This window comes from Megalobrama amblycephala, linkage group LG4 (genome assembly GCF_018812025.1).
Source record: "Megalobrama amblycephala isolate DHTTF-2021 linkage group LG4, ASM1881202v1, whole genome shotgun sequence".
Lineage (NCBI taxonomy): Eukaryota > Metazoa > Chordata > Actinopteri > Cypriniformes > Xenocyprididae > Megalobrama > Megalobrama amblycephala.
The window spans coordinates 31,898,921-31,926,909 of NC_063047.1; the positions used below are offsets into that span (position 1 = coordinate 31,898,921).

The 27,989-nt window shown below is 37.6% G+C and overlaps 1 protein-coding gene across 1 annotated transcript; it reads right to left on the reverse strand.

Moving 5' to 3' along the window:
* mxd1 (MAX dimerization protein 1) lies at positions 1–27,968 on the reverse strand. Its single transcript, XM_048188898.1, has 6 exons — positions 26,712–27,968; positions 25,900–25,999; positions 15,466–15,495; positions 11,266–11,380; positions 9,944–10,103; positions 1–3,540 (listed from the first exon to the last, which is right to left on the reverse strand). The coding sequence occupies exons 1-6, from the start codon at positions 26,776–26,778 to the stop codon at positions 3,347–3,349; spliced, it is 666 nt and encodes a 221-aa protein (XP_048044855.1). The 5' UTR covers positions 26,779–27,968; the 3' UTR covers positions 1–3,346.
* Positions 27,969–27,989: the final 21 nt, after the last annotated feature.

Here is a 27,989-nt window from a genome sequence, read left to right on the forward strand (position 1 = left end):
TTTTTTTTTTTTTTTTCATTTTTTATTTTAAGTTCATTCCTTTTAACCACATATTTAGCAGTCAACATCAAAGTAGCCCAATTCTTAAAAAGTAACAGCATAGAAATGTCCATTTTTGATTGGATGTAAAACAGACATAAGCCTCTTTCGTTTAGCTTACAAGAGGCAGTATATGTTCAAGGGTGAGCGTGTGCACGCACACGTTTGTGTCTTTATGTATATTTGGAAAGGTGTGAAACACCTGAGACGCAGTCACGATAAGTGGGAATGACTGGCGATGGGTTCATTTCAGCCATCAGTTTCTGATAACATCTATTGTTTTCATACATTTGTATGTCTTAAGGCTTTAGCCGTTTCGTACTCTACGTACGGTACATAACCAATATATACAAATCAAAAGAAGTACATCTACCCCCCGCGGTGACATCATTGACTGTGACAAGCGCAGCACCGGGACAAAGTAAGGGTTCGTGTTAAAGCGGGAATTCACATCTGTGTGAGTGACAGCACCATATAGTCTTTCACGTAACATTCATAAGTGCAACACGTTAGCTATGTCCCGCCACTGGTGTTCACAGAAGACGGCATATGAGAGGAGTGACGCAGACTCAGAAAGTCGGGAGGGAAAAAAGGTGGAACTACACAGAAAGCAGAGTCTACTTCGTTGGGAGTGGGTTGTGAGAAACTTCAAGACACCAATTTTTAACAAGACACAATCTTGAGAAGGAAGTTCACTTTTTGTTTGCACTTTTTAAAACACTTTTTAACAAATAAAAACAAGACAAAAAAGCATGACAATACAAAAGGCATACAGACCCAAACCCCTTGCCCTCCCAAAGAGAAAAAATAAAATAAAAAAAAATAGAAGAAAAATCAAACCCTTTCTCTCTGTCTGTGGACAGTGACGTCACAAACTAGCAAACATGTATATATACACAGTACACACCACCCTCCCCCCTTTCCAAAATACACGGTGCTCTAATGCTCTCATGGCTACAACTCACACAAGTTTTATACTTTTTATTTATTTATATATTTTTTTGGGATTTAAGATTTTTAAAACTACCCAACAGCAGCATTCCATATGTAAAGAATGAACAATCCGATTCGTTTAAATTCCATTTTTGGTGCATCAGTCTAAAAAATTATATATTCTACAATTCAAGATGTCACTTTGTGATGCAACAGTACATTCAAACAAACAGATCCTTCACTAGGCTCCTTACAGAACCCACTTGACTCACTAGTGTTATAGGAAAACACTTCTCCCTAGTCCGATCAGGCACGATAATAACAGGCTACTGATCACCCACTTTCCACAATCGCAGTGCCACCAACAAACTAACAAATACGCCCAATCATATTTTTTAATGCAGTTTATATTACTTTTTTATGTTTTTTTTTTTTTTATTATTATTTTTTGTTTAAATCGACACACTTTCATTTTGTGCAGGAAAAAATAAAGTTTTTTTTGGCTCTACGAGCACAGAGTTAGAATTCAGGATGTGTAAAATAGGTATATATTTATAAGTTTCTATATATAGTGCAAATCAACTACACATTGAAACTAACGATAAGGAGAACTGAAGCAACTAAGGCAAACACTACTTAAATATATTCTCATATATATATATATATATATATTTATAGTCTATGTTTTAACATATAATGTAGAACAAATATAAATACTTCATCGATATACGTACATATAGGGTAGATATCTCTCTTTTTCTGTGAACTATATACACATCATGACTACATTTAGCTGAAATGGTAAATAGCTGGGTAGCAGGAGTGAAACTGCAATGCAGTGCTGCAGTCACCGACAAACACACACACACTCACACTCTTACAATGAGCCTGATGGCGCAGGAGCAGAGAGGGCTCAGTCGCTCCTACAGTAGGTAATCTGAAGCCTCAGACCTTTGTATCAGTGTCTGCAGTCCATGCAATAACGCAAAGCTCTGCTATACCATGGAATGTGCTTCTAGAATTGCCCTTGTACTTCTAGGGCTAAACAGTCGAGAGAAAAGAAAACGGACAAACATGAAGAAGATGCATCACACACAAAAAAACGCCACTGTCCTTAGAGAGAGAGGAAGAGATACCTGAGATCCAGACGTCAACCCTCTTCCCACCCCCGTTTCATAAACCCAACCCACAAACCATTCGAAGAATCTCATGCTGCAAACGCTTCAGTCGTTTCGCCCCTTGGTTGTAGTACTAAAATTCAAGATGGCAGGACAGGGGGGGCATTTAAAGTATAGCATATGCTTAAAAAACTACAACAAACAGAGATTTTCTCGTTTAGGGATCCGTCGGTAAGTCCAGTTGAGGGGTGTATTGCTACCGCCCTGATGATTTCGCACAGCATGAGTATTATGAGTGCTTGCTGGGTAAAACGAAAGGAGGAAACAACAACACGTCAGTGATTTCTGCCCGTGCGGTGACGGGAGTGTCGGGTATTAGACAGTGCAGGTAGATATTTTTTGTTTAAGACTAGCTAACACACTACGTCTGATACATCACTAAAGTAGCTGCAGTCCCTTCGGAGAGACGTTTTAGAAAACAAAACGACATGACAGCACATCTTTTGACACAAAGCGATCCTTGCCTGTACGGTAGAAGTAACCCTTTTGCTCTGATCTCGCAGCTTTCCCAAATCCGGTCCTTGGTTATTACGCGGGACGAGGCAAAGCTGGCTTCAGACGAGTGTAAAAAGGCCACTCCTTCGGACGTTGTCATCTAAGTGCAAAATACCATGCTCTGGTTGGTTAGCTAACTGGTCAGATGACCCAGCCCTGTGTCTGGACGGTTCAGTTTTTGATTGAAGGAACGTAAAGGGCTGCGTAAGACAGCCTGGGTTCGATTGTCCCAGAGTGCGACAGTGACTAGGCAGTGGGTGTGGTATGGTACACATTCTTCATCTGGCTATGAGGTCTTTAAGGGTCTTTTGAGGGTCTTTCGGGAATGAGAATGTCCCAAATCGTGTGCCTCTCTCCAGGATGGTGGGATGGGAGCAAAGGCAAATGGGTGGGAAGATCGGATTGGTGTGGTTTGGTGACGAAGGGTCGGCCTTTTCTCCCAGTTAGTGCTGCATATATGAGGTCTGGATGGTGGGTGGCACATCCAAATTCCAATACTTTCTCCGTGCTTCCTCCTCTTGACTCGCACTCGCACGCATAGACTGGATTTGTCAGAGCAAGGGAAAGACCTTTTCATTGTTTCGGTCATGAAGGAGACAACACCGTTCAAGTATTAGAGGAGGACCTGGCTGAAGGTGATTGGAGGTTCAGGTTGAAGTAGTGGGAGATGAGCGGCTGAGGAACCGGGGTGATCTGTGCTCTTATAGACTGCAGCCCAGCGCTGGGCTCTTCTCCTGAGGGTTGGCGAGGCGACGGAGACTGGCACTGGAATAGCCTTCATCGCTGCAGCTACTGCGCAAGCTTCCCCGCTCGTCCGAGTCGCTTACGCTGCTGGTGCTCCACTCCAGGTCTCCCAGCAGATAGTCTGTTCCTTCCACGTCAACATCCACCTCTTCTGCAAAGCAAACACAAGTAAAGAACATCTTATGAGCATGGTGCTAGTATACTGTAAATGCAAAGTAAATCACTTTGGTAAAAAGTCTCTCTGAAATGGCAGCAACAACAACAAAATTGATACTTATCGCTAATGAAAATCTACACATTTCATTAAAGGCCCGCTGAAGTGTCTTGGAACGCACAGCGTTATTCAATGTGTTGACATAATTTCAACTGAAACAGGAAGATGGGGCGGGACATATCGAACAGCTCTGCCCCTTTTTCAAAATAGCCAATGGCGTTTTGTTTATACCACATCTCGGCCAGTGACAAGCGCCAGTGAATCGTTTCCCATCCTCTATATTGTGCACTATGTGCCATTCACCATGTAGAAACTAGTAAATGTGTGAACAAATGACCGATTTCAGCTGCAGCTTTAGCGTCTGTGTAGGAGGGGGCGGGACTTCAGATTCTAGAGAGCATTTGATTGGACAGGAGATCTGACAAGAAGCTGAAGTGTGATGTGATGTCATAAAAAATCTGTGGTCCAGTTTTGCGGAAGTGAGGGACTGTAAGATTTGAATGCTTAGATCTCCTAAATGTGAATTTTGTTTTGGAACACAAGGCAGTGGTCTCAAACTGCTGGCTTGCGGCCATTTATTGCCCGCCCTGCCCCTCCACCCGGCCCGCAACTGATCTCAAAAATAAAACATAATCCAGCCAGCTAAATTATTATTATTTTTATTATTATTCTCAGCGTCAATTTAAACCACCGAAACGCGTCCAATGCTACCAATAACCGTTACCGATGATCAAACGGCATCTTGGACAAATGTGGCTCAGCTGTGTGAGCAAGCTCTGCCAGGTGTCTGGCAAGAAATAGAATTGTGTACAAATGTATTCAGGGATTGCATTTGTTCAGTACAGTGTTGTTCAGTGCAAGATTTTGATGTTATTTAAGCTAAAATAAAGTAAGGGAAAATATTTGCACTAACTTTTAAAACCGTATGATAGAGACACTGCTGTTTAAATTTTTTGTTAAGAAAATAGTTTAGGAATGAAATTTGAAGTAAATGAGAAATAATGCAAAGGAAAGTAAATTTTCAGAAATTTTGGGCTTTCTTGCGCTTGAATATTAAAATGGCCCACCTATGAGGTGTCAATCACAGCAACGGCCCTCGGCCAATTTGAGTCTGAGACCCCTGCCTTAAGGCTAACATATTAATACTAAAAGCTAAAAAAAAATTTAGATTTTGATTTCAGGGGGACTTTAACAGTAAGTCGGGTCTATGCACCATGCACAGGGATGCGCTATAAGTGACTTTACTATACAATAGTGGAAAAAATGTATTTACAAAGGTGTTGAAATCCAAGCGAAAGATCATTTTATTTTAACATGTTTATTATATTATATTATATTATAACTATATATTATATTATAATACAATTTATATTATTTATACTTCATATTCTTAGGATTGTATATTCCTTCTTTTTCAGTAGTTTATTGCAGAGTGAGAGCAAACAATTATGAAAATCTACAAAAACTATGAAAAATTATATGAGATTAATTTTGATTAGATATTTGAATCAAAGGCCCTAATAAAACTGGTAGAGCATGGTGCTAGCATGTAATATATACTATACTGAATGAACAGTGAATGCACAGATGGTGAATTCCACTATACAATAATGGAAAAAAAATGCATTTCTGTGAAGAAAAAAAAACTTACAAAGGTGTTTCAAAGCACAAGATCATTTTTTATTAACATATTATACTATATTATATCATATTGCATTATATTATGTTATAAATTATTATTATTAAAAATATATAATTTATCAAGATATGTATTATATTATGTTATATTATAATTTACAAATAGATAATTTAAATGATTTATAAAACTATTTATTATATTATATTACATTATATTATTTACACTTAATAGAAGCAATTACCTGTTGTTTTTCTTTATTATTATTATTCATAGTTTAGTCATTTATTGGTTGTAGTTTTTCCCCCAATAAAATGTGTTTTTTTATTCAAATAATCAATAGGTTAATGGATTATTATCACAATAGTTGTTATGCAGCTCTAGGCTAAATGTAAATGTAAAAACACAAGACACTTTGCTTAGACAATAACACAAACCACAAAGGTTTGACGGTTGACACGCATGTCTGACAGTGTGTCTACACTGCAAGCAAGTAATGGTGACATGACAAACAAGATTGATCACGCTATAATCAATGAAGCAGTCAACAGTGCACACTTTCATAAAGGGAGCGATCTAGTATTGCTTTGACGTGTCATTTAGCTTGCCTAATAAACATTCATATTAACATCATCTGCCAAATTTTCCTTGATAATGCTCCTCTTGTGTCACATACTCATCCAATTTTATGCTGCATTTTTTCCTTTAATGTTAAAAAATCTATTCACATGCATATCATTTATAATTACGTGGAAACTGCATGGTGTGAGCTGTAATTTCGTTTAAGACTTGTTTTCAATCGATTGTTTTTTAAGGTTATAGCATTTTCATGTGCATTTTGAAGTGTGCTACGTTTAGTCAATCTGGCCCATTATCTCCATGGCAACATTCCAATTTATGTGTTAAAGCATTCATCATAGTGCTGCATGCTACAATCTGTCTACGTGCCATCTGTTTGTAGGACAGGCCACAGCATATACAAAATAAACTCCCCAAGACAATTATTTGTCTGAATTCTGAGAAAAACCATGAGAGCCTACTGTGTGATCATCCAACTTCCACCGTGTGTCCGCAAGTGAACCTGAATCTGGTGCGTGATGGGAGTGTACAGTCTGTAAATGACAACCGGTTCGAGGTAGAAGCATTTCCACTAAAAAACCTTTTACGAGCAAAGGGCTTTTAGGTATTTTTAAAGTGTTCTTAGAAACCTCAAATAGATCTGGTTGTTTTCAAGGTAAATAATGCATGTATGACAATGTGACAAATGCATAAAAACAAGAATTACTAAAATAAAGGAATACAATTCCTACTTCACCATTTATGTTTAATGTGTACTAAATAAGCAGTACACGTTTCGACATGTTGCAAAAGCAAACAGTTCAGTTCCTATGTTTGTTCTATAGCTTTACATTTACCATCTATCCACATTTGTTTGACTTTTGTGTATTCTGTTGTCAATTTTCCTATCTGTATTCATTAGGGGTGTGACGAGACACTACCAAAATAGGCAGATAAAAAAATGAATTAAAAAAAAATCTATGGGGTATTTTGAGCTGAAACTTCACAGACACATTCAGGGGACACCTTAGACTTATATTACATCTTTTTTTAAAAAGTTCTAGGGCACCTTTAAAAATAGTGTGTAAAAACCTTGTCTCGTTCTCATGAATCTCGTGTCTCGTCTCGTCTCGTGAGCTACCCGTCTCGTCACACCCCTAGTATTCATGTTTGCTTTGTAATTAATATTTTACATTTAACTTACATTTACATTTAAATCCAAACTGAATGAGCACTGTGCTGCATCCTACAGATTGCACTGTATCATCTTATTTATTTTTTCTCCTCTTTTATTATTTCTTTTAAAAACATTTTAAACATAACATTATTGTTATTTGTTATGATTATTTTTTAATGTAAAGTACTTTGAATTACCATTGTGTATGAAATAAACTCACTTTGGCTAATTTTTAAGGATATGGCAGGTGGAATGTGTGACATTCTGTAATGATTTGCAATTGCAAATTTTTCATCATGCTCAGGAAACATGAGGTGCACCCACATCTGTCAAAAAATGTACTGATAAACTGATATAACAACCAGACCATTTAGTTGGCTGGTATTTTGAGAGTATTGGCTCTGGCCACTGAAAATCCCAAAGAATGAAATCATGAGGAAAAATATATCAAAATGCTTTGAATTACAGTCTTAAGTTTCAAACTGGCTGACCCCCCAGCGTGAGTTTTTTTAAGGTGACCGTTATTTAGAACGTATCACTTTATGGTTTCCATGGTGACGCGTCATTGCTTGTTATGTGACACACCGCAGCACTGTATGAATGATGATCTGCTTTCATTTAATTTTTCCTTTTTTATTCAAAATATTCACAAATTTGTTAACTATAGCATGAAATATCTAATATTCCGATTGCCAAATATGTGCAAGTGGATGTGTTTTGCTGTTTAAACACCTACATAACGATCGTGTTAGTTGAGCCATATGAGCGATGGGCGCCGCCATGTTAGTTTGCACCGCGCAGAGAATCGGATATGTTGGATTTACAACCCGTGAATTTATCCACTTCTCCCGAAATACATGAAACTAAGTGTGCCGGTGAACTGGGGAAGAATAGAGTAAGCTTTTAAGTTACTTTCACAATGTGTATCTGATATGAATTAAACGTGTTGTCAAGTTATAATGGAAAGGGTTGTTATTTCCGCTTCTATAGACATCATTGTGTATTTTACAAACTCTAAATATATTGTTTTGTTAGTACTCATGTGTATTTAAATGTCTGAAACCTGAAATGAACATTATTTGGTTGAAAACACTGCATATATGTGATATATGAAAAGCGGTGCGCGCGTCCGTCTCTGGTTTAGCGCCAGTTAAAGCGCGCACGCACATTTGAATTTGGCAGTTGCACTGAACGTTCTAATCACACCGGTGTGATCGTACGCGTCAAAGGGTTAAAGGGTAAGTTCAACCAAAAAATTAATAAAATAAAATCTGTTCATAAAGAGTCTCTTCAGAAAATTTGGACTCAAAATCAAGTTTTCAAAATCAAAAGATGAACAAACAACTTTCAGGTTTGGAATGACATGAAGGTGAGTAAATGATGACAGAATTGTCATTTTTTGGTGAACTAACCCTTTAAAATGTAATAATACAGAAAAATGTTCGAAGCAACATTTACTTTTTCGTTTCATCCTTTAAAACTGTGGTTTTATACTTAAGCACATATGTGACTAATTCTACATGGGATGTGATGTCATGTGAGCCGCTCATACATCTTTTTTTCTAGGTAGAATATGGCAAGTCTTTTAAAGACTGTTTTCACACTTGGAGTGAATCTTTGGTCGAAACTCACAAATCAAATTAATGGGCAACTATTATCTGGGATTAAACATGTGATTTTTGTTTACCAGCCCAAATCCTTAATCATTAAAGTACCAAAACCCATACATGAATTTATGTGTCTGGCTCTGCCAGTTGAATTGGAACATGCATGCTAAACCACATGTTATCTGATAACTTTTGAAGTCTCTAAGACTATGTTAAAACAGTCAGCCCAATTCTGATTATTTGTGAATCCGATTGGATTCTGATCTAAATTATTGACTGTCCACACCATGTATCGCAACTGTTCATATCCAATTTGTGTGTCCCGTGGTGCTTTTTCGTTTGACACATTATCTGTGTTGGTTTTTAGTTTCTATGGCAATGATGTTGTGTTGGTATGGACGGGTTGGACCGGTTTGAAACATGTTTGATGCCTAACAATATGACAATGTGTAGCTGCTGTGCTGGACTACTACATGTCATGAAGCAGCAACAGAAATGTAGGAGGCTAAAGGGGCGGTCACACTGCACTATTCGTTCCATTGACTTCCATTCAAACGCATGCGAATGCGTCAGACCGGAAACGCAAGCTCGTGCGAAGAATTTCGCATTTCGCTGCGTTCCAAAGTTCAAGTTTGGTGAACTCTGACCTGCGAATTCGCATCACGTGAAGACGTGCGACCAGTAGAAGATCGATTCGTCACGGCATGGCTGAATTAAAAGAATTATATTTTTTGCAGTAAAGTCGAGTAGGTTCTATATTTTTACATTTTGAATGTATTGCTTTAAGTTATGTGTTGAATTCATGTTTATAAAAAACACATTGTAGACCATGACGTCATATCACGACCGTACCACGACAGCATCCGAATAAATTTCGCACGTTCAAAGTCTAGTGTGACCGCGGCTTAACACGCACGGCTTTATTCCATGCTGCCGTTTCCATCACACAATGAAAGAAGTAAAAACACCTTATCATTGGACCATGGAGATGTCTCCATTATATTATCATTTTTTGCGTGACCTGCACATAGACAACGCAACACTACCTGTTCTGCAACGACATCTGATGCGTTTACATTTTGAGAAAGTGAAATAGACAGAAAAGCTATGCGAAATCTGATCAGAGCTGTCAGACTGACACAGATTTCCAGAAATGACATTTGAATTAGATTTCAAACCACATGTGAATGTAGCTTGAAATGGATTAGAAAAAATAATTTTCATGTGATTTTTTTTGTCATTCACACTTTCTAAATATGATCAGATTCCAATTGGATATGCAAAAAAGTCAGGTTTGGACTGATAGTCTGAATGAGGCTTACGACTTTAAGACCCTTGTTGACCATAAACGGGAATACATACCTTGGTCGGAGTCGGATTTATCCGAAGAGATGGTGGAGCCCATGCTGTCCATACGTGTGCGTTCCACACCCAGCTGCTCCAGGCGTCTGCGCAGGTGCCTTTGTTCTCTTTGCAGCTGGTCTATAGTGTGCTGGGCCTTCCGCTCGCCATCTTCCAACCTCTGCAAAGACACAAGATTTTTTTAAAGAAATTAATACTTTTATTCAGAAGTTAAAGACAGTGTTGCCAATTGCTTTCAGCTGAAAGTAGCTAAAACTGGTCGCTGATCTATATAAATAAAAATATAGATCAGTGGGCGAGTCACGGAATCTAGATAGATCTAGATTTGAGCCCCAGGCTTTTGAAAAAAGTCTCAAAGGTTTGAAATAACTTGAGGGTGAGTAAATGATGACAGAATTTTCATTTTTGGGTGAACTATTCCTTTAAAGTTTACTAATGTTAACAAATGGAACCATATTATAAAGTGTTACTAAATTGTTTATTGTGAATATTATAAGATTTTATAAATTTAATTAAACAGGGTTTTTGGTGCCTGCCAAAATGAATCTTTGTTCTGCCAAATATTTATTTGTTCATTTATTAGATTAATGTGATGATGGCCAGCTGCTTTAAAACACTCCTGTGAGTGTTTGTGTAAGCGCTCTGTGAAGAGCGTCAAAGGTTTCTATTTACAACCAGTTTTTGCAGCATTGAGCTTTGAAGCCAATCACAGACATATATGTTGAGCCTGTGAACGAAATGGCCAATCTTGTGTTTTAGAATCCACTTAACACCACTCAAAACGGTGGAGTGGTTTTGTTGAGTGCAAGATCTGCATGCTCACAAATCCTTTCATTGTAACTTGCAAAATAATACATCTGCCACTTTTTCTATGTAATGTGTTATATATTGGACATTTTATTACTAACTTTTCAGTTACTAATCAGTCACTCAGTGATTTTTTACATATAAATGTACAGATTTTTAAATATAAAATAGTTCTAAGCACTTTGTTTTATGATCAGTCCTGACAGTGATTATTTTTATTTCATGAATAAATATGATAAGTTAATATTACAAACTGTTTCTTTGCATTTATTTTGGATTTATTGTCAGTACTGGGCTCACAGTTCACATGGGTAGGGTACTTTGTACTGTGTGTGTGTGAATGACAGTGTTCATCCGCCACCACCAAGACCAATTTTGACCCTGGAAAAACCCTGTTAAGCAGCTCACAGGAAGTTTTAAGCACTTCGGATCACTGCATTTCAGTCTTCTGAGAATCTTCTTGTGCTTTAATGCCACCAAACAATATTAACTACCAAGGGGACGTTGGCACATACCTTGATGTATCCCTTAGCCTTCATAAGTAGGCTGAGGGTTGTGTGCCTGTTTGAGTCTGGTCCTAAGGGCACGAGGGATTTCAAGCGTTCCAAACACAGTCGTAAATGTGCCCTCCTGGGTGGTTGATGTGAGGAAAAGAGAGAAAGAGAGTGAGTCATCAAAGCAATGCAACTACAACAACATATTCAATAAGCAGTAGAAACAACATGAATGATATAAACAAGAAGAATGTGACTGCAAATTTAATACATTTCAGTTTCTTCCTCACATAAAAGTATAGGAAGAACTCAAACGACTTGGAATATAGTGCATGAATCATACCGACTAGTTTCATCATAATTCTGTGTCATTTTTGAAGCAAGAAAGGTTCAGTTTCTGTTCATTATAACTGCATGGGATAAAAAACAAAGCACAAACTATTTTCTTCAAAAAATCTGTTACACAGAAGAAAAAGTCAGCTTTTTACATTCTCAACTTTCTTTAGTGTGTAATGTGTCTGTTTAAGTATCAAAAAGGTCTGCGAAGTTACAAAGCACAAAGTCACTCCAAAAGGAGTTATTCTCTATACAAGTAAACACTGTTTTTTGAACTTCCTAAAATGCCTCGATTGCAGTCATTGAGTTTTCTTCCAGGAACGTTCAGGCCTGGTTGAGTTGCGTTAGTGTGTTGAAACTCGCGGTTATGCTAAGGAGCGTGATATTTCTGAAACACGCTCAATGTGGCCGACCAATCAAAACACACTTGTCCAGCCGACCAATGAGAGCATATTGTTTTTGTTTTTTTTGGAAGGAGGGGCTTCATAAAGACAGGAACTAAACAGAGCATCACTGACAGAGAGGTGCTGCAACAATGTAAAATATGTGAAAAATTATGTGTTTATGAACATTCAAGCAGGAAAACCTATTCAAGTAGACCCCAAAAAAAAACAATTAAGACTTTGAAAAAGGGCATAATAGGTCCTATTTAATAATGTGAAATGCCTAACATGCCACTGAATAAGCCCATGAATATAACATCAAGACATTATTATGCTGGCATTCACATGGTACGAATACAACAAATACACCGGTTATTTAAATAAAGATCAATAAGTTTATTCCGCTAAATGCTACTCTAACTTCCTTCCTCTCTCCTGTGTGCGAACGGGATTCACAGCTGCTGGGGTGTGGTGATGATAGGTGCCAGCGGCCACATGACCTGTTATGCAACCTGCCAGAAACTGCAGACTGCTTTGCTTTGCTGCTGTATTTGTATGGAGGCGTGGGTCACAACCCAACTATTTTACTGCTGCTGCTCAGCGGCTGCATATGAACGTCTGCATATTAGCAATGCGTGTTCTGCCAACAGATAAGTGTGTACGTGTTAGCTGCAGCTCTTCGTAAGCTACTATAGTTAAGCATGTAATAATTTAGTAACACTTTACAATAAGGTTCATTAGTTAACTACTTGTTGTCATGAACTAAGAATGAACAATACTTCTACTGTTAATTTCAACATTTACTAGTACATCATGGAAATCAAATAATGTATTTGTTATCATTAGTTAATGCACTGTGAGTTAGTTAATGCACTGTGAGACAAAAAAACTAGGTTCCAGTTGTACCAAAATGCACACTAAAATATGCTATAATATAATAGTATAATGTGAAAAAATATAGTATAATGTGAAAACACTGATATGAAATAGTGTCCAACTGTGTTTCTCTTAAAGTGTTCACCCAAAAATTAAATTTCTGTCATTATTGGCCGGATCATCATTGCTTTCTTGGGAGATAAAAAACCCTCTCGGATTTCATCAAAAATATCTTCATTTGTGTTCCGAAGATTTGGAACGACATAAGGGTAAATTAATGACAGAATTTTCATTTTTGGGTGAACTAACCCTTTAAATGTTGCTGCAGCAGTTCAAGGCCAGTTCAAAGCAAATTATTAAAATGAATGTGCAAACACAGGGTAAATAAGAGCAATATCATACTGCCAAAGAACAAGGTTGTGTGTACACCTGCCTCTCCAGCAACAAGCGCTGGAGAACACACCCAGACAAAGGGTAATGTTTGCACCACTGCTCGACGCTTAAGTGGTCTGAAGGTCGGGAATACTATTACATAACTTCAGAATTTGCCACCAAAGTGGTGACATAACCTAAGTGGCCTGGTGTTTGTTAAGCAAATACAGACTGCGTATGCCGTCCGCCATTTACACACAATGGGTGTTGCTGTCACGGGGTCAGTCACAGTACGCTCAGATTAGTTTCTCTTTCTCATCCGTTTTCTCTCCTCGTACGTAGTGTTTGAAAGTTTAGGGTCATTTTTTTTTTTTTTTTTTTTAAGAAGTCAATATTTTTATTTTAAGGATGCATTCAACTTTGAACTATTAATCAAAGAATCCTAAAAAAAAAAAATTGGTCTCACAAAAATATTAATCGGCACAACTGTTTTCAACAAATGTTTCTTAAAATGATTTCTGAAGGATCATGTGACAGTGAAGACTGGAGTAATGATGCTGAAAATTCAGCTTATTTTAAATAGTAATAATATTTCACTATATTGCTGCATTTTTGATCGAATAAATACAGCATTGGTGAGCATTAGAGACCTCTTTTAAAAAATTTTTTTTAAAAATTCAAGCAACCCCCAAGCTTTTGAATGGTATTGCATATGGAACAGGATATTCCCTGTCCAGAGTCACAGCATGAACTGTCTCTACCAAAAAAAAAAAAAACACCCCAGTTCTGTGGGACACGCTATATCTGTTCTACCATGATCCTTTAAACAGGTCAGCCTCTCTCTATTCGACCATATGACTTTTAGCATAAATCACCATCCTCTCCCGGCCTTTGACTTCTGACCTCTAAGTAATTGTCTTAACCCCACTGGAGAACAGTACATGCCAAGGCCTGTGTAGCGGCCTGGAGCTCAGGTTTCAGATCTAAACCCTCTCTCAAGACAAACAGGCCACGGCTATGCGAAGTCCATCTTGAGAACAAACACACCGCCTTGCAGGCAAATTTAACCTGTGCTTATGTTTGAGATGGTGTGTGTCTGCTATTGTGGCTCCTGTTGACTGAAAAAACATTGTTTACAGCAGTTGTTTGCATATTCTCTTAGGCAACCCTGCACTGTTAAACTATAAAAACAGCCTGTCCCTCTGCCTATAGGGTGAGTGTGTGTATGACATTTGGCCCATAACTGGTGCAGGGTAAAAATGCATGCCATGTGTGACATTGAGGTCACTGGGACAAATGTAACAAATGTAATGCATCATCATTTGTTGCAATATCTGCACAAGCGCCATGGCTTAATGTTGAATAACTACTAGGCCACAGTACTAGCCTTGTTATATTTTTTTTGAACCAGAGAAGTTCACGGCCACATGAATCATCAAAACACAGCTGTGCTGGTCTCACATCAGACATGTTGGCCATTTATTCAAATCTGCATCACAAATGCACTCCCACTCGAGTTGCTTTATGAATATCAACACTGGACTCCATTTTGAGCCAGTGTGAAACAAAAGCATAGACATGGGGAGCCTCGTTTTCCTTCTTTGGCTGGATTTTTCTAAACCATAGATGAAAGCCACTCTTCAGAAATGAATAGCAGATCAGTTGTCCAGAGCACTGTGACCTCAGAGCTTCAGTCTGATGTATGCAGAAAGAGACACACTTCCCTAGGCACGAATGGGAGGGGTGTGCATCTTAAGCTGTGTGCATTGTTAGGAGTGTAAAGTCAAAGTCCAGACACCCTGGTTTTGCTTATTGCTAAGCCTGACAGCATGTATTATTCAACGCGTTCGGGCAAGATGAGCTCAGAGCTCGGTGCGTGTTACCCAAACCTACATCGCGCTGGTGACGGAGACGTTAAGCCTGGTTCATTAGCGAGATCTTTCTCATTCAATATTTCAGGTCACCCATTTATTGAGGGTTTATCTCTAGGTCAAAGCTGAATGTATACATCAGCCGATTGACTGACCTTAATACTTATCTCTGAGCAACATCTGGGTGCTAGTGGACACACGTGAAAAGAAACGGCTCCAAAAAGTCTGAAATATGGCATTCGGTCACATTCCCTGGTCATTTAGCTTTTAATTACAGAAGTTTAATCTTAATCTTATCAGCAAGGGTGTAATGAGGTATAATCCTGCAAGCTTACAGATAAGAACTAACAACTGTGACAATAGCATGAAGGTTATGAACATACCTGTTCTTCTCCATCTCGTTGTGTGTAGACCTGCAGAGACAGAAAGAGGAAGATGTTAGGAATTTTTTTATTTACATTTATGCATTTGGCAGACGTTTTTATCTAAAACGACTTGCATTACATTTAATCAGTTCATGCATTCACTGGTAATCAAACCCATGAGCTTGGCATTGATAGCAGATAGATTCTTAAATTTAGGTTAAAATCTGAGAGCTTTCTGTCCCTCTGGTGATAGCTACACAACTACCACTTTGACGCTTCAAAAAGTTCATAAAGAGATTGTAAAATTAATCCATATGAATTGAGAGCTTTAATCCAAATTTTCTCAAGAGACAAGATTGCTTTATATGATGAACAGACTGAATTTAGGCCTTTATTCACATATAAATATTCATCATTCACACATCAGTTGTGGTAAACGGAAGCTCAAGCATGTATGCTTGATGCGTGCGGGAATGTCACATGCAGTAATGCCCTGGCAACTGCCCACAACAACTTAGCATTATATCAGCAGTTTTAATAGAAAAATGTTAAAAACTAGTTTTTATATTCAGTCAGATAGAGGAAATGACACAGGAAATTAAAGCAAATTTTAAATTAGTTTAAAAATAAAAATATTTTAAAGTAATATTTTAATATTAAAATAATAAATCAAATGTTTAGGCATATATTAAGAATATAAATATTATATAGACTGTCAACTATTATAAATATTTTACAGACAATATTTTAATATTTTTTCAATGTTATTTAACAAAATGACAATTTAGAAGCCAATTATTACATTTTAGGGGGAAATAAATGTCATCTCCATGATATCACATATTTTTCACACAATATAATAAATAAAAATAAAATAAATAACTCCCCTTACAAGGGGATCCTCATATTTGGGGACTCAACTTCAGGGGGGGGGGTTAAACCCCCCTGAACTAATGGACAGGCTAAGGCTCCAACATCACCTCCATGTTCTTAGGACTGAAAGGCACACAGAGACCACTGTGCTCACTGCTGATTTGAATGTTCAGTACAAAGGTGAACTGGTGTCTGTGTGTGTACGTGTTGTAAAGGCTATATAGGAACAAACTCCAAGATTTTAAGGGCCTCTGGGCTTGTTTAGTGGATGCAGGAGTTGCCAAAATGCTAATTACTGATCGCAAATGTACTCTGTCCTCTGTGTGTGTCTCTCTCTCTCTCGCTACGTTCGCAAAATACATAGAGGCCCTTGGCCCTGCTTAGCAACAGTAACTAGAAACACAAGCCTGAGACACAAGACGGTGGTGGGGGGTAGAGTCCTCACACACCATGTGAATGAAGGCTCGCTTCACAGAGGCCATTTCTAGATCAACAGAGAAGTGAAAGAGAGGCAAAGCAGAGGAGAGAAAGATGAGGGAAAACAAGAGCTCAATAGACAAGAAGTCCAATATCGTTTTTGCTGCCTTAAAGTCATAACAAACTGATGATAAAATTCATGAGATTAGCGCACATGAATGCACCACAACGTCATAGCTACCATTGGGAGCTTGTTTTCCATTCAAAATGTGAATGCTGACTGTACAATTTAGATTTGCATTTTACTTACAGTTGAAAATATGACACATCCCATTATTCTCAAAGGCACCACAAGAATGATAAAACGCAAATTAAGCTTTACGCCAGGTTCTTGCAGTGTGTATGGGTGCATATTTTTTTTTCAGTGCCCATTTTAATAGGTTAGAGTGTACACAAGGCACACGGATGCGGTCCAGCAATGCGTTCCAGGAGCGTTGCGTTGCAGGAGCGATCATTTATGCACAGTCTGTTTTTGCTGTGCTGCACACGCTGAATTAAAGTGACAGCGCACTGTTCGCATAAAAAATTAACATGTATTAGCATGAATATGTAGTACTTTCACCATAAATGCATATAATAAAACTCTACTGTGTTTCACAGCCAACATATGGCTTTTTGCCCAGGGTAAAGCAAGGTAAACTACACCTTACCTCAACAAGGGGGCATAATGGATGGTGGCACTCATCTCTTTGTGGAGGTGAAGAAAAAAAAAAAAAAAAAAGTTCTGTATGACCCGCAGAATTTCTTGTATAAAGATTTAAATTAAAAAGAAAAGGCATGAAAGTCATTTGTTTTTGTCAATTGTGAGTTTTCTTTTTAAAATGTTTGTGATTTTAACATAAGAAAGAGTCTGTATTTAAATGTTTTCCCTTGCTTGAGCAACTTAATATATAAAATTTTATAGAAGTAATGCATTGAATAATACGTTGTTTAAATTTAGTGTGTTTAAACGTGAATAAGTCTTTTGTATAACTGTGATTGTATAACTGTACTATGTACAAAGAGAATCTCAATGCTGACAAAACTTTTTAGTGACAACTTTTGGATTTGAAATAAAAATATTGAATAAATGTTGTGTTTGTGCTATATAGCCACGGATCAGTTGCGCACTGCAATCATGGCATATGTGAAAGCACACGAGCATGTGCTGCTCCTGCATACGCACTGCAAATGGAGTATGTGTGAATCTGGAGTTACTTATATACTTAATGCACATCTCTTGCTTTTCAGTTTACTGTAGTCTTGCTAAAAAGCTTCCTTTGTTAGGAAGTGGAAAAGAGAAAAATTACACTTTCATTCAAATGTTTGGCGTTGGTAAGATTTTTTAAACAATTCTGAAAGAAGTCTCTTATGCTCACCAAAGCTGCAATTATTTGAGCAAAAATGCCGTAAAACCGTAGTATTGTGAAATATTATTACAATATAAAATGACACTTTTCTATTTTCTATTGATAAAGTTAAGTTAGCCCTGGTGGCTACAAATATTCTGACTGAAACTCCCTGACTCTTCTATACAGACAGGGATATTCTCTGCTTTTACTGTTATTTTTCTTTCTTTTTTATGCATTCCAGTTTTATTTTAATGTATTTGTTTCTTCTTTATGTAAAGCATTTTGAATTACCGTTGTGTATGAAACGTGCAATATAAATAAAATTGCCTTGCCTGTTTAAATATATTTTAAAAAGTAATTTATTTTTATAATGACAAAGCTGAATTTTCAGCAGCCACGCTAATCTGGTGCTCAGGTGAGATTTCTTATTTTTATCAGGATTATTTGATGAATAGAAAGTTAAAAAAAAAGAGCATTTATTTTAAATATTTTTGTGTCATTGTAACTTGTACATGTATTTTGTTTCTTTTGATCAATTTTAATGAGTCCTCAATTTTAATGTGATACCCTCATGTCACGATTCCATACATATCACGATATACTGATATTATTTTGATACAAAAAAGTACTATTGATTAAAATGCTAAATTTGGTATTACACTGGGGGTGGAAATGAATAGACTTGGACTTGCAATGCACAGGACAATGTTGACAACAGAATAAAAATATTCATGATTCTGAAGCTGAAAATACAGAATTATTTTAGACAAATATGCTTGCACTCTGTCACTAACTAGATATATTTAAAATAAAGCAAAAAAAACAAACAAACACACATCATAATTATGATAACGATTTCCGAAATGAAAAAGAAAGAACTTTCCCAGGAAATTTGAAGGCAGCATTTCTGTATATCAGCAACTCAACACTCTTGCCCAATCAAATTAGTGGATTGGAACTGTGTAAAATGTACAGGGAGTGCAGAATTATTAGGCAAGTTGATTTTCTGATCATATTTTTTTTCCAAGCACATTTTACCATTTCCAATCCACATCAATCTTAATAACTCCTATTAATATTGTTTTTAATCATTTATAAGTGATATTTAATTGTTCATGAAGGCTGGAAATGAAAAATGCCTTATATTCAGGTGTGCAGAATTATTAGGCAAGTTTTCTTTTACAGGCAAAATGAGCCAAAAAAGAGATTTAACTCAGACTGAAAAGTCAAAAATTATTAAATACTCATGAGAAGGACACAATACTAATGCAATACTAGAAATTGCAAAGTTAAAGCATGACCAAGGGACAGCAAAATGCTCATTGGGTCAGCGGGGTCATACAAAAACAAGTGGAAAAGAAAAGACACGTTAACAGAAAAATAATTAAGAATTAAGGTGAAGAATTAAGTGTGAAACCATCAGGAACCCTTTAGAATCTGGCAGTAAGGTGTGGGAGTTCACCTTTAGTCCATCTCTTATCCTGAAATGTCCATCTTGCAGAGATGGACTAAAAATGATCTTCCAAAACTTACTGCCAGATTCTGGAAGATAAATTCTTCAAACAGTGGTACAAGAGGATGTGGTGCTGGTCCTTCAGAAGTCACTCTCAATCTGTGTGTCTATAAGGCCTATAAAAACCCCGTCTTCATGTATTTTATAACACTTCAGCTTGTGATTCTTATTAAGAGCGGGTCATTTTTTAGGATTCTTTAGCTTACCTAAGTCTCTGAGATCCTGACACCTTGCACTTCTGGAGACTCCAGGTAGGTTGCAGTTCTGGAAAATGGTGTCACTGGAGACTAAAGGGTTCCTGATGGTTTCACACTTAATTCTTCACCTTAATTCTTAATTATTTTGCTGTTAACGTGTCTTTTCTTTTCCACCTGTTTTTGTATGACCCCGCTGACCCAATGAGCATTTTGCTGTCCTTTGGTCATGCTTTAACTTTGCAATTTCTAGTATTGCATTAGTATTGTGTCCTTCTCATGAGTATTTAATAATTTTTGACTTTTCAGTCTGAGTTAAATCTCTTTTTTGGCTCATTTTGCCTGTAAAAGAAAACTTGCCTAATAATTCTGCACACCTGAATATAAGGCATTTTTCATTTCCAGCCTTCATGAACAATTAAATATCACTTATAAATGATTAAAAACAATATTAATAGGAGTTATTAAGATTGATGTGGATTGGAAATGGTAAAATGTGCTTGGAAAAAAAATATGATCAGAAAATCAACTTGCCTAATAATTCTGCACTCCCTGTAGAAGGTGGACCTGCAACTTGGAATGCTACCTGTCCAAGAGCTTACATGGGCACTAGAGCATGGGTCAGGGTTAGAACACTGCAAACATCAGAACCTGCAAAGTGTACTGGGACTCGAAAAGAGAACTCAGAAGGATCGTATCATCTCGCTCTCATTCATCTATCCTTCAAACTGACCTCATGACCCCTTCGGCAGTAACCCTCACTCTCAAAATACCTCCGATGTTGGAGCAGAAGACTTCTCATCTCAGAGTCTCACAATAACTGTACTCCCTTAAAGAAAACTTCAAAACGCTTCTTATCGTTTATGGCCCTTTATCTGTGTAGACAACATATGTAATTTGACAAAGCTGTGAAGGATATACGGACAAGTCTACCTTGACTAAGGTCCATAATTGCTCTTTCTGAATGTTTTGAGACTGGCTGGTTAAATTTATAAACAAGCTTTCTAACATTAGTGCGCCCATGCAAAGAGATCAGCTGATCTGCTCAGCTGGCATCTCGCTCAGGAGGTGGATTTTGGGGGGTTGGTGTGGGGGATCGACGGATACCAGTGACATAACAGCTCGTATGGCTGTGCCAAGTTGACTCCCCTCGTTGCTACTGTACTTGCCAGACCACCTGTTCCAACACATAAAAGGCCAGTTTCTTACAACATATCTGGTCCGATTAGCTGCATATACATCCAGTTCATCTTGTAATGACTCGAAGGCATAACATTGTGTTACCCACACAGCATTAGAACAGCATAGTGAATACACAAAGGACTTAAAATATGGCACCAGTGCACACATTCATATAGGAACAAGAGGAGAACCCACGACTGCTGCTATGTGCATTAGCCCACATACCGTCTGAATATAAGCGAGAGGTAGGAGGAGCACTGTCATATATATAATGGGGGTGTTCAAGCTGCGCTGGTTGCCTGGATCGAGGAGAAGAGATGAGGGGGAGGGGGAGAGGAGGCACCAGCCCACCACTCTCACACATACACAGATCAGGGACACACACTGCCACCCTTCCCCCACGATCCATCAGGAAATGCAACCACGTAAAGCTGGAGGGGAAGGCAGGTTTGCAAGGGAGATCCACTATGTAGGAGATCCACTTGACCTACATATAATAAAGGTTTTACACAACACACACACTCAACGTAAACAGCATTCCTGAGATGCTTTTCAGTAGCTCTATCATCGAATGCACACTCATGGCTCAGGCGACTGAATGACTTTCCATCCTCCAAGTGGTGTGAATAATCGGGAGAGCCGTCTTATGAGTCAGGCATGCAGTTGGAGAGATGTGAGGAGTTTATTCAGTGCAGAAACACTGGTCGTGTTCTAGAGTAAAAGCGATTCATGCATGATGCATTAACACCAGCGCTGGTGTAGTGAATGTAGGTTACTTGCAGGCTGTGCGAATGATTTCTGATGCATTTGGTGCACCAAAACTCCTTGATATACTAGTTTGATCTTTTTTTTTTTAATGTATGCTCAAGTTCACTGCAGCCAGATTATGATCAAGTTTTTTAATAGCAAGTCATTTTGCACCCACTTGCTTTCCAACACCTGCTATTCTTAAAAGAAATGTAACATGCATTGCATATGCAATATGCAAATAAAATATTGCAACATATAATTTACAGAAATTAAAGACATCTTTTCATGTCTATAGCAGTTAATGGAGGATAAGCACATCATGGTATCATATTGTGTTTAAACTGCTGAGTCAAAGAGTGGAACAGGACTTCAGCTTCGATACTTATAGCAACAGAAAATATTGTAGTGACTACTTGCAATAGTCCTTTTTGTCAACCCTATCAATGATGAGTACATCAAAATAGAGGCCACAAAATGTCTAACTAGCCATATTTTTTGTATACGCTACTGTTAAAGGGATAGTTCACCCAAAAATAAGAGATCTGTCATCATTTACCCACCCTCAAGTTGTTTCTTTCTTCTGCTGATCACAAGAGATATTTTGAAGAATATGGGTAACCGAACAGTTGATGGGCAAGGGAAGTCAGTGTCAACTGTTCAGTTACTGACATTCTTCAAAATATCTTCTTTTGTGTTCAGCAGAAGAAAGAAATTCATACAGGTTTGGAACAACTTGAGGGTGAGTAAATGATGACAGATCTTTCATTTTTGGGTGAACTATCCCTTTTAAATCAGCATGAATTGGAAGTCGCGATAGTCTTTTCTTCTCTATAGTGACGGCTTCTGGGGTGAGAAAAAATTTGGGGTGGAACTTGATTTCATATTTGTGAATTGATTAAATCATAGGAAGTTGGTCATTGCTAACTAAATGGAACTCAGTTGTGGAGGATATTTAGTCCCACCCTCCGCAGACTCACGTCATGAAGAGAACAGATGTCATTTGGAGGGGGAGGGGAGGTTAATGTTTTTAATTAAAGATTACAAGGCCATATGGATAAAAAAAAAAAAAAGATGTGCACCAATTAATCATTTATAATAAAAACTGCAACATTTTGTAAAACATAAAAAATTGTCAATTTTGATTTCATGGTAAGGTAACTATACATACTGTTTGGTATGAATAAAATTCATACTTTTATTCAGCAAGGATGGATTAAATACGTTCCCTTATTATAAGATGATAGCAACAAATGTTGAGTGAGTACTCTGCAATGGCATGTCTAGAGACCTGTTACATTAAAAAGACAGCTCCTATGTTTTCTTTATAAACTAAACCAACATTCATACAACAACTTCCTCTGTACACCCCATACGCCCGTATATAAATAGCTACAAACCCAGTGCTCCTTGTTAGGTCTTAATATCCAGTTACAAGCCACACAAACATCCAGACACAGTTTAGACTTGGGGACTGTTCTTAACATGCAGGGTCACACAATAACTAGACTTTTATCCAAGGTCATATTCCTAAAATGGTTCATCTCCATGATTCAGAAGCAGCAGCTTATGTGACCCTATGCTGACCCGTTTAAGAGGGACCTTGTGGCTGTGAATCAGTATCATATGCAGTATCAAGTATGACAACGACATGTGCTGTCAATCATCTACAGTTAAAAGATCTCCCCTTAGTGTAAGAATAAAGTTTATCTGTCCCTAAAGCCCTGCTTACCTTTATCAGACCAGTCAGATTCAGAGTAACACTGCATCCTAACCAGACACGTAATTAGCCAATAAGAACATATCTGATGTTTAATATACAGTTATGTGTATATGGATCAATGTGATTTCACTGTGCTTCCATTCCATTGTTTCACAATCGATTTTGAATGAAAACTGATAAACCTTTAAAGACAGACCTACTGTAAGCAACAAGGTTGTTAAACAATGGTATATGCTTTTGTTAAAGCCATCAACCTGTATTATTTCAGCTTTTTTTTTTTTAATAATTGTGTTTAACAGCAGAATTCCTGGTGAAAAACTACATTACCCATGATTCTGCAAAGAAATCTCCACCAATCAGAGAATCTCATCAAAATAACTCCTTAGTGCTAACTTTTCTCATGAAGCAGTTATTATATATACTGCCCGGCCAAAAAAAAAAAATTGGTAAATTTAAATTTGGTAAATATTAAGAGTCTATGACTGGATCATTATTGCTGTGATTATTATGTTTCAAGCACGTTATATGTTTGGCAACAGTTCTTTTAACCCTAATTGATGGAGTGTGTAGCTTTTTATTTCTTAAACAACCATTTAGGAAGATATATCATGGCCAGGATGACAAAGCCAAGATTCATCAGGCTCAAATTGTGAAAGAATGGTTGGGAGGGACCATGAAGAATCATTTTCAAACATGAATTGGCACCTGAGTCCTGACCTTAAAGAGACAGTTCACACAAAAAAACTCACCCTCAAACCATCCTAGGTGTTTATCTTCTTTCAGATGAACAAAATCGGAGATATATTTTAAAAAATCCTTAGTCCTCCAAGGTTTATAATTTATAAAGCATAGTACGTCATGTCGCTGTGTACTACGTCGTAGAAGTAAGCGCTTTTTGGACGTACCTCAAATGCATATGGCTGTTTATAAAGTTTTAAATAAGGATACTTGTCTTACACAAACGGCCTTTATTAGGCCTTTATTAACCCCCTTGGAGTTGTATGGATGACTTCTTTTTCAGAATTTGGGTTACCATTCACAACTATTATAAACCTTGGAGGACTAAGGATATTTTTTAAATATATCTCCGATTGTGTTTTTCTGAGGGTGAGTAAATCATGGAATAATTTAAATTTTTGGGTGAACTATCCCTTTAAATTCATTGAAAATCTTTGGGATGTGCTCATCTCTTGCATTGTCGATACAAGATCTTGACCAAAAAATTGATGCACCTCTTGATGAAAATAACAATGCTTCATGGGATTGTAGTTCTTTCCCCTCATTAAAGCTGTTTTTGTCTGATTTTCAAATACATTTTTTGCTTCAAGTCAGAATTTGCAATGTTGTGATCAGCTTGTAGCTGGTAGCTGGCATAAAGCTGGAATACTGATGATTTTCTCCTTAAAGCTGCAATGAAACGGAAGTGGCTTTTCTCTGGTTTTGTGACGTACATCTGAATGTAGTGGATTATCGAAAAAAAAAAAGAAGAGGACAGGGACTTCCTTTTTCGATGCATTGATGTTGATTGGACTTTGAAGATGAACGCGAGTTTGTGGGGTTTAAGCAGACTAAGAGTGTCGCCAGAGAGAAGCTCCAGTTATGACATTTTAATTAAACATCACCAGATCCATTTTTTTCTTTCATGCATGGATTCATTGTTCACAAGAAGAGGTATAATATGCATTCAGAAAATGGGGTGAATTTAATTTCATGCTAACTTTAAAGCATTCATTGTGACCATGTCTGCTCTTTTGATGACTTTTTAAATGTCATTTTAATTTAACCTCATACTGATATGCGTAATTACTGCCAAATACAATGCTAACAAACACAACAAAACTAACAATCATAAGTTTGAACGCTTCACTACTGATGTAAACATAACAAAAAACAGTACTGCCTGATAATAGGTGGTAAACAAGCAATTTACAATAAACAAAACAGTAATCAGCTCTAGTTTGAAAAATATTTAAGGCAACTGATTTCACACATTGACAGGCAACGGACAGTTCCGGGCCCACTAATCGGATGATGCTGATGAAATCTGAGGTGTTGAGTAGTGAGTGAGTAAATTGTGACTGTAGGACGTGGGTGGTGAGAGTCACAGGGAAGAATCGAGCAGCATGTGAGTGTACGTCTCTCTCTCCATGTTGAATGTGGGATGGCGTGTTCTGACTGCATCTGCACGGGATGAATCAGTGGGTGTGTTTGTGTCACGTACACACACGGCGCAGATATGTGCAGGTCTGCTAATTTAGAAATCACTCACGGGATGCACGACCCTTTCAAGTGATGTGTGTGAATCATGTTCCTGGTTAGAGGGCGTATTGGGATTCGGAGGGAGAAACATGCAGTGCACACTAACAGATCTGTCATGATGGATTCGTTTTTGTAGAAACTAGGTGGAAGTACCTGCTGCTGCAATTTTTCTTGCTTTTGATTTTTCGTTTCAAGCCATCCCTCTCTTTGTTGCTGGTGAAGGGTAACATGGAGGCATAGCCGTGCTCCGCTTCTGCAGATTCAAACAGAGACATTTAGAAGCTCATTATTAGACCACAAAAGCACATTGACTACCTGAAAATCAAAGCGATTGATTACAAATATTGACCACTTTTTTGGTTCCTGGGAGAAAAGTGGTTATGCTATACAATATAATGGAACAATTTCTTGACAAATGTCTTGCTTTTGGGTCAATGATGTCATCTGAACTGGAGTAAACCCAGTAGCCAGCCGAACCACAACAGATAGGGGGGAAGGGGGATGCACCAGGAAACCCTCCACTGTAAACCAACAGCAGTGCTTGAAAAATGCATTTCACTTCCACATATGCACACAAATATGTCATCAAGCACCATTAAAAAATATATATATGCCATATTCGCTTGGGTTTTATCCCTAGAGAGCGTTAACAACACATTAGTGTCCCCTGTAAAAGACAAGTGTATGGTGACTGACCAGCACACAGTCTCAGACAGCTGAAGTGGCCACTTCTCCATGTCTTGATCTTCCCCAAATGTCATAACAACGGAAAAAAACCCGACTGCATATCATGCATTGACTTCTAATAAATAGGTCGAAGCCCCTTTTTATATATATATATTTATATATATAGCAGACAAGCACCGTAGCAACAGTGTCAGGATTAATTTGCATGCCAAAATATAATAATATATGTTTGTGTGTGTGTGTGTGTATATATATATATATATAATACGTCACTTTACCTCTTTCTCTTCGATCAAGATATTCAGCTGCTTCGATCAACATCTGTAGTTTCTCAATAGCCGTCATTTTAGGCAATAAACACCGATAAAAAGGGGTCAGAAATAAACGAGGAAAAAAAAAACAAAACAAGCAGCAGCCTTTCGTTCCTTCACGCTTCTTCCTCCTCCAGCGTTTAGAGTAAGAAAAATCCAGTCAGACGATTTTACAAAATATTTTTTTTAGTATAAGGCAGCGAGGGAAATGTTTAGATATGGGGCTTGTTGATAAAATGTGTAAAAAAAAATGGGGAGTAAGAAAAATCTAACAAATAAACACGCTGGTTCCCAAATAGCTGTATGATAAAAAAAAAACGAATAAAAATGTCCCTCAGCTGCCAAAAAATAACTAAATTAACTAGTCATGTTCATATTAAACGAGATATTGGACAACAAATGTTAAAATTGTGAGAAAAACACGACACGAACAACAACATCAACAAAACCTTCCAGGTTTGCAAAATCTGGCAACTCTTCCTGAAAGCATGTAAGTGGTGACACTCAGGAAGGTCTAAAGACTTTTATAGATGAGCTGTCAAACAGATAAGAGCTCACAGCATTAGTTCTGCACTTGGTCAATTTTTAGGCTGTGATACTGACAGCAAACGCTGCTAACTAGAGACCATCGTCGAGTCTGAGAAAAAAAGAGGCAAAAAATACTGGATTGACAGCTCGGACAGACCGATCTGATGAGGGTACTGGTTGCCAGATTGTATAGCTTGTCACACAAAAAAAGTGTATTTGAGCAGCTGGTGATATTTTTTGTTAATTTTCTTTAGCTTTGGTGCTGCTGTGCTGGTTGCTGGCTGGAAAACAAACAGCGTTCAACCCCAATTCCTTGTTGTTGTTGTTGTTGTAAAAAAAAAAAACGTTTTGATATGCCTGTCCAGCGAGGTGGTAGGCAATATTATGTTGTATAACAAAAAAGGAAAAATCTTGATTTTGACCGTTGAAAAAAATAGCGTTGAAAATAGGCTTTAAAATACAATACACGGCCTCCAAAAGTCCAAACAATCGCTGGTTTCGATATTTCAAGCGTGACAGACGATCTGGCTACTTATTAAACAGCTCTAGTTGCACATGCTAAGCTGTGGCTGTGTGCAACTGAGGAAAAATTAATCAAAAATAGGACAAAAACACACAGCTAGCGAAACCATAACGTCGTTCAGCCAGGCAGATGATGTTTGCTAGCTGCTGTCATGTTACTGTACGCCTGTCAGGAGCTCTGGAGAACCTGCGATA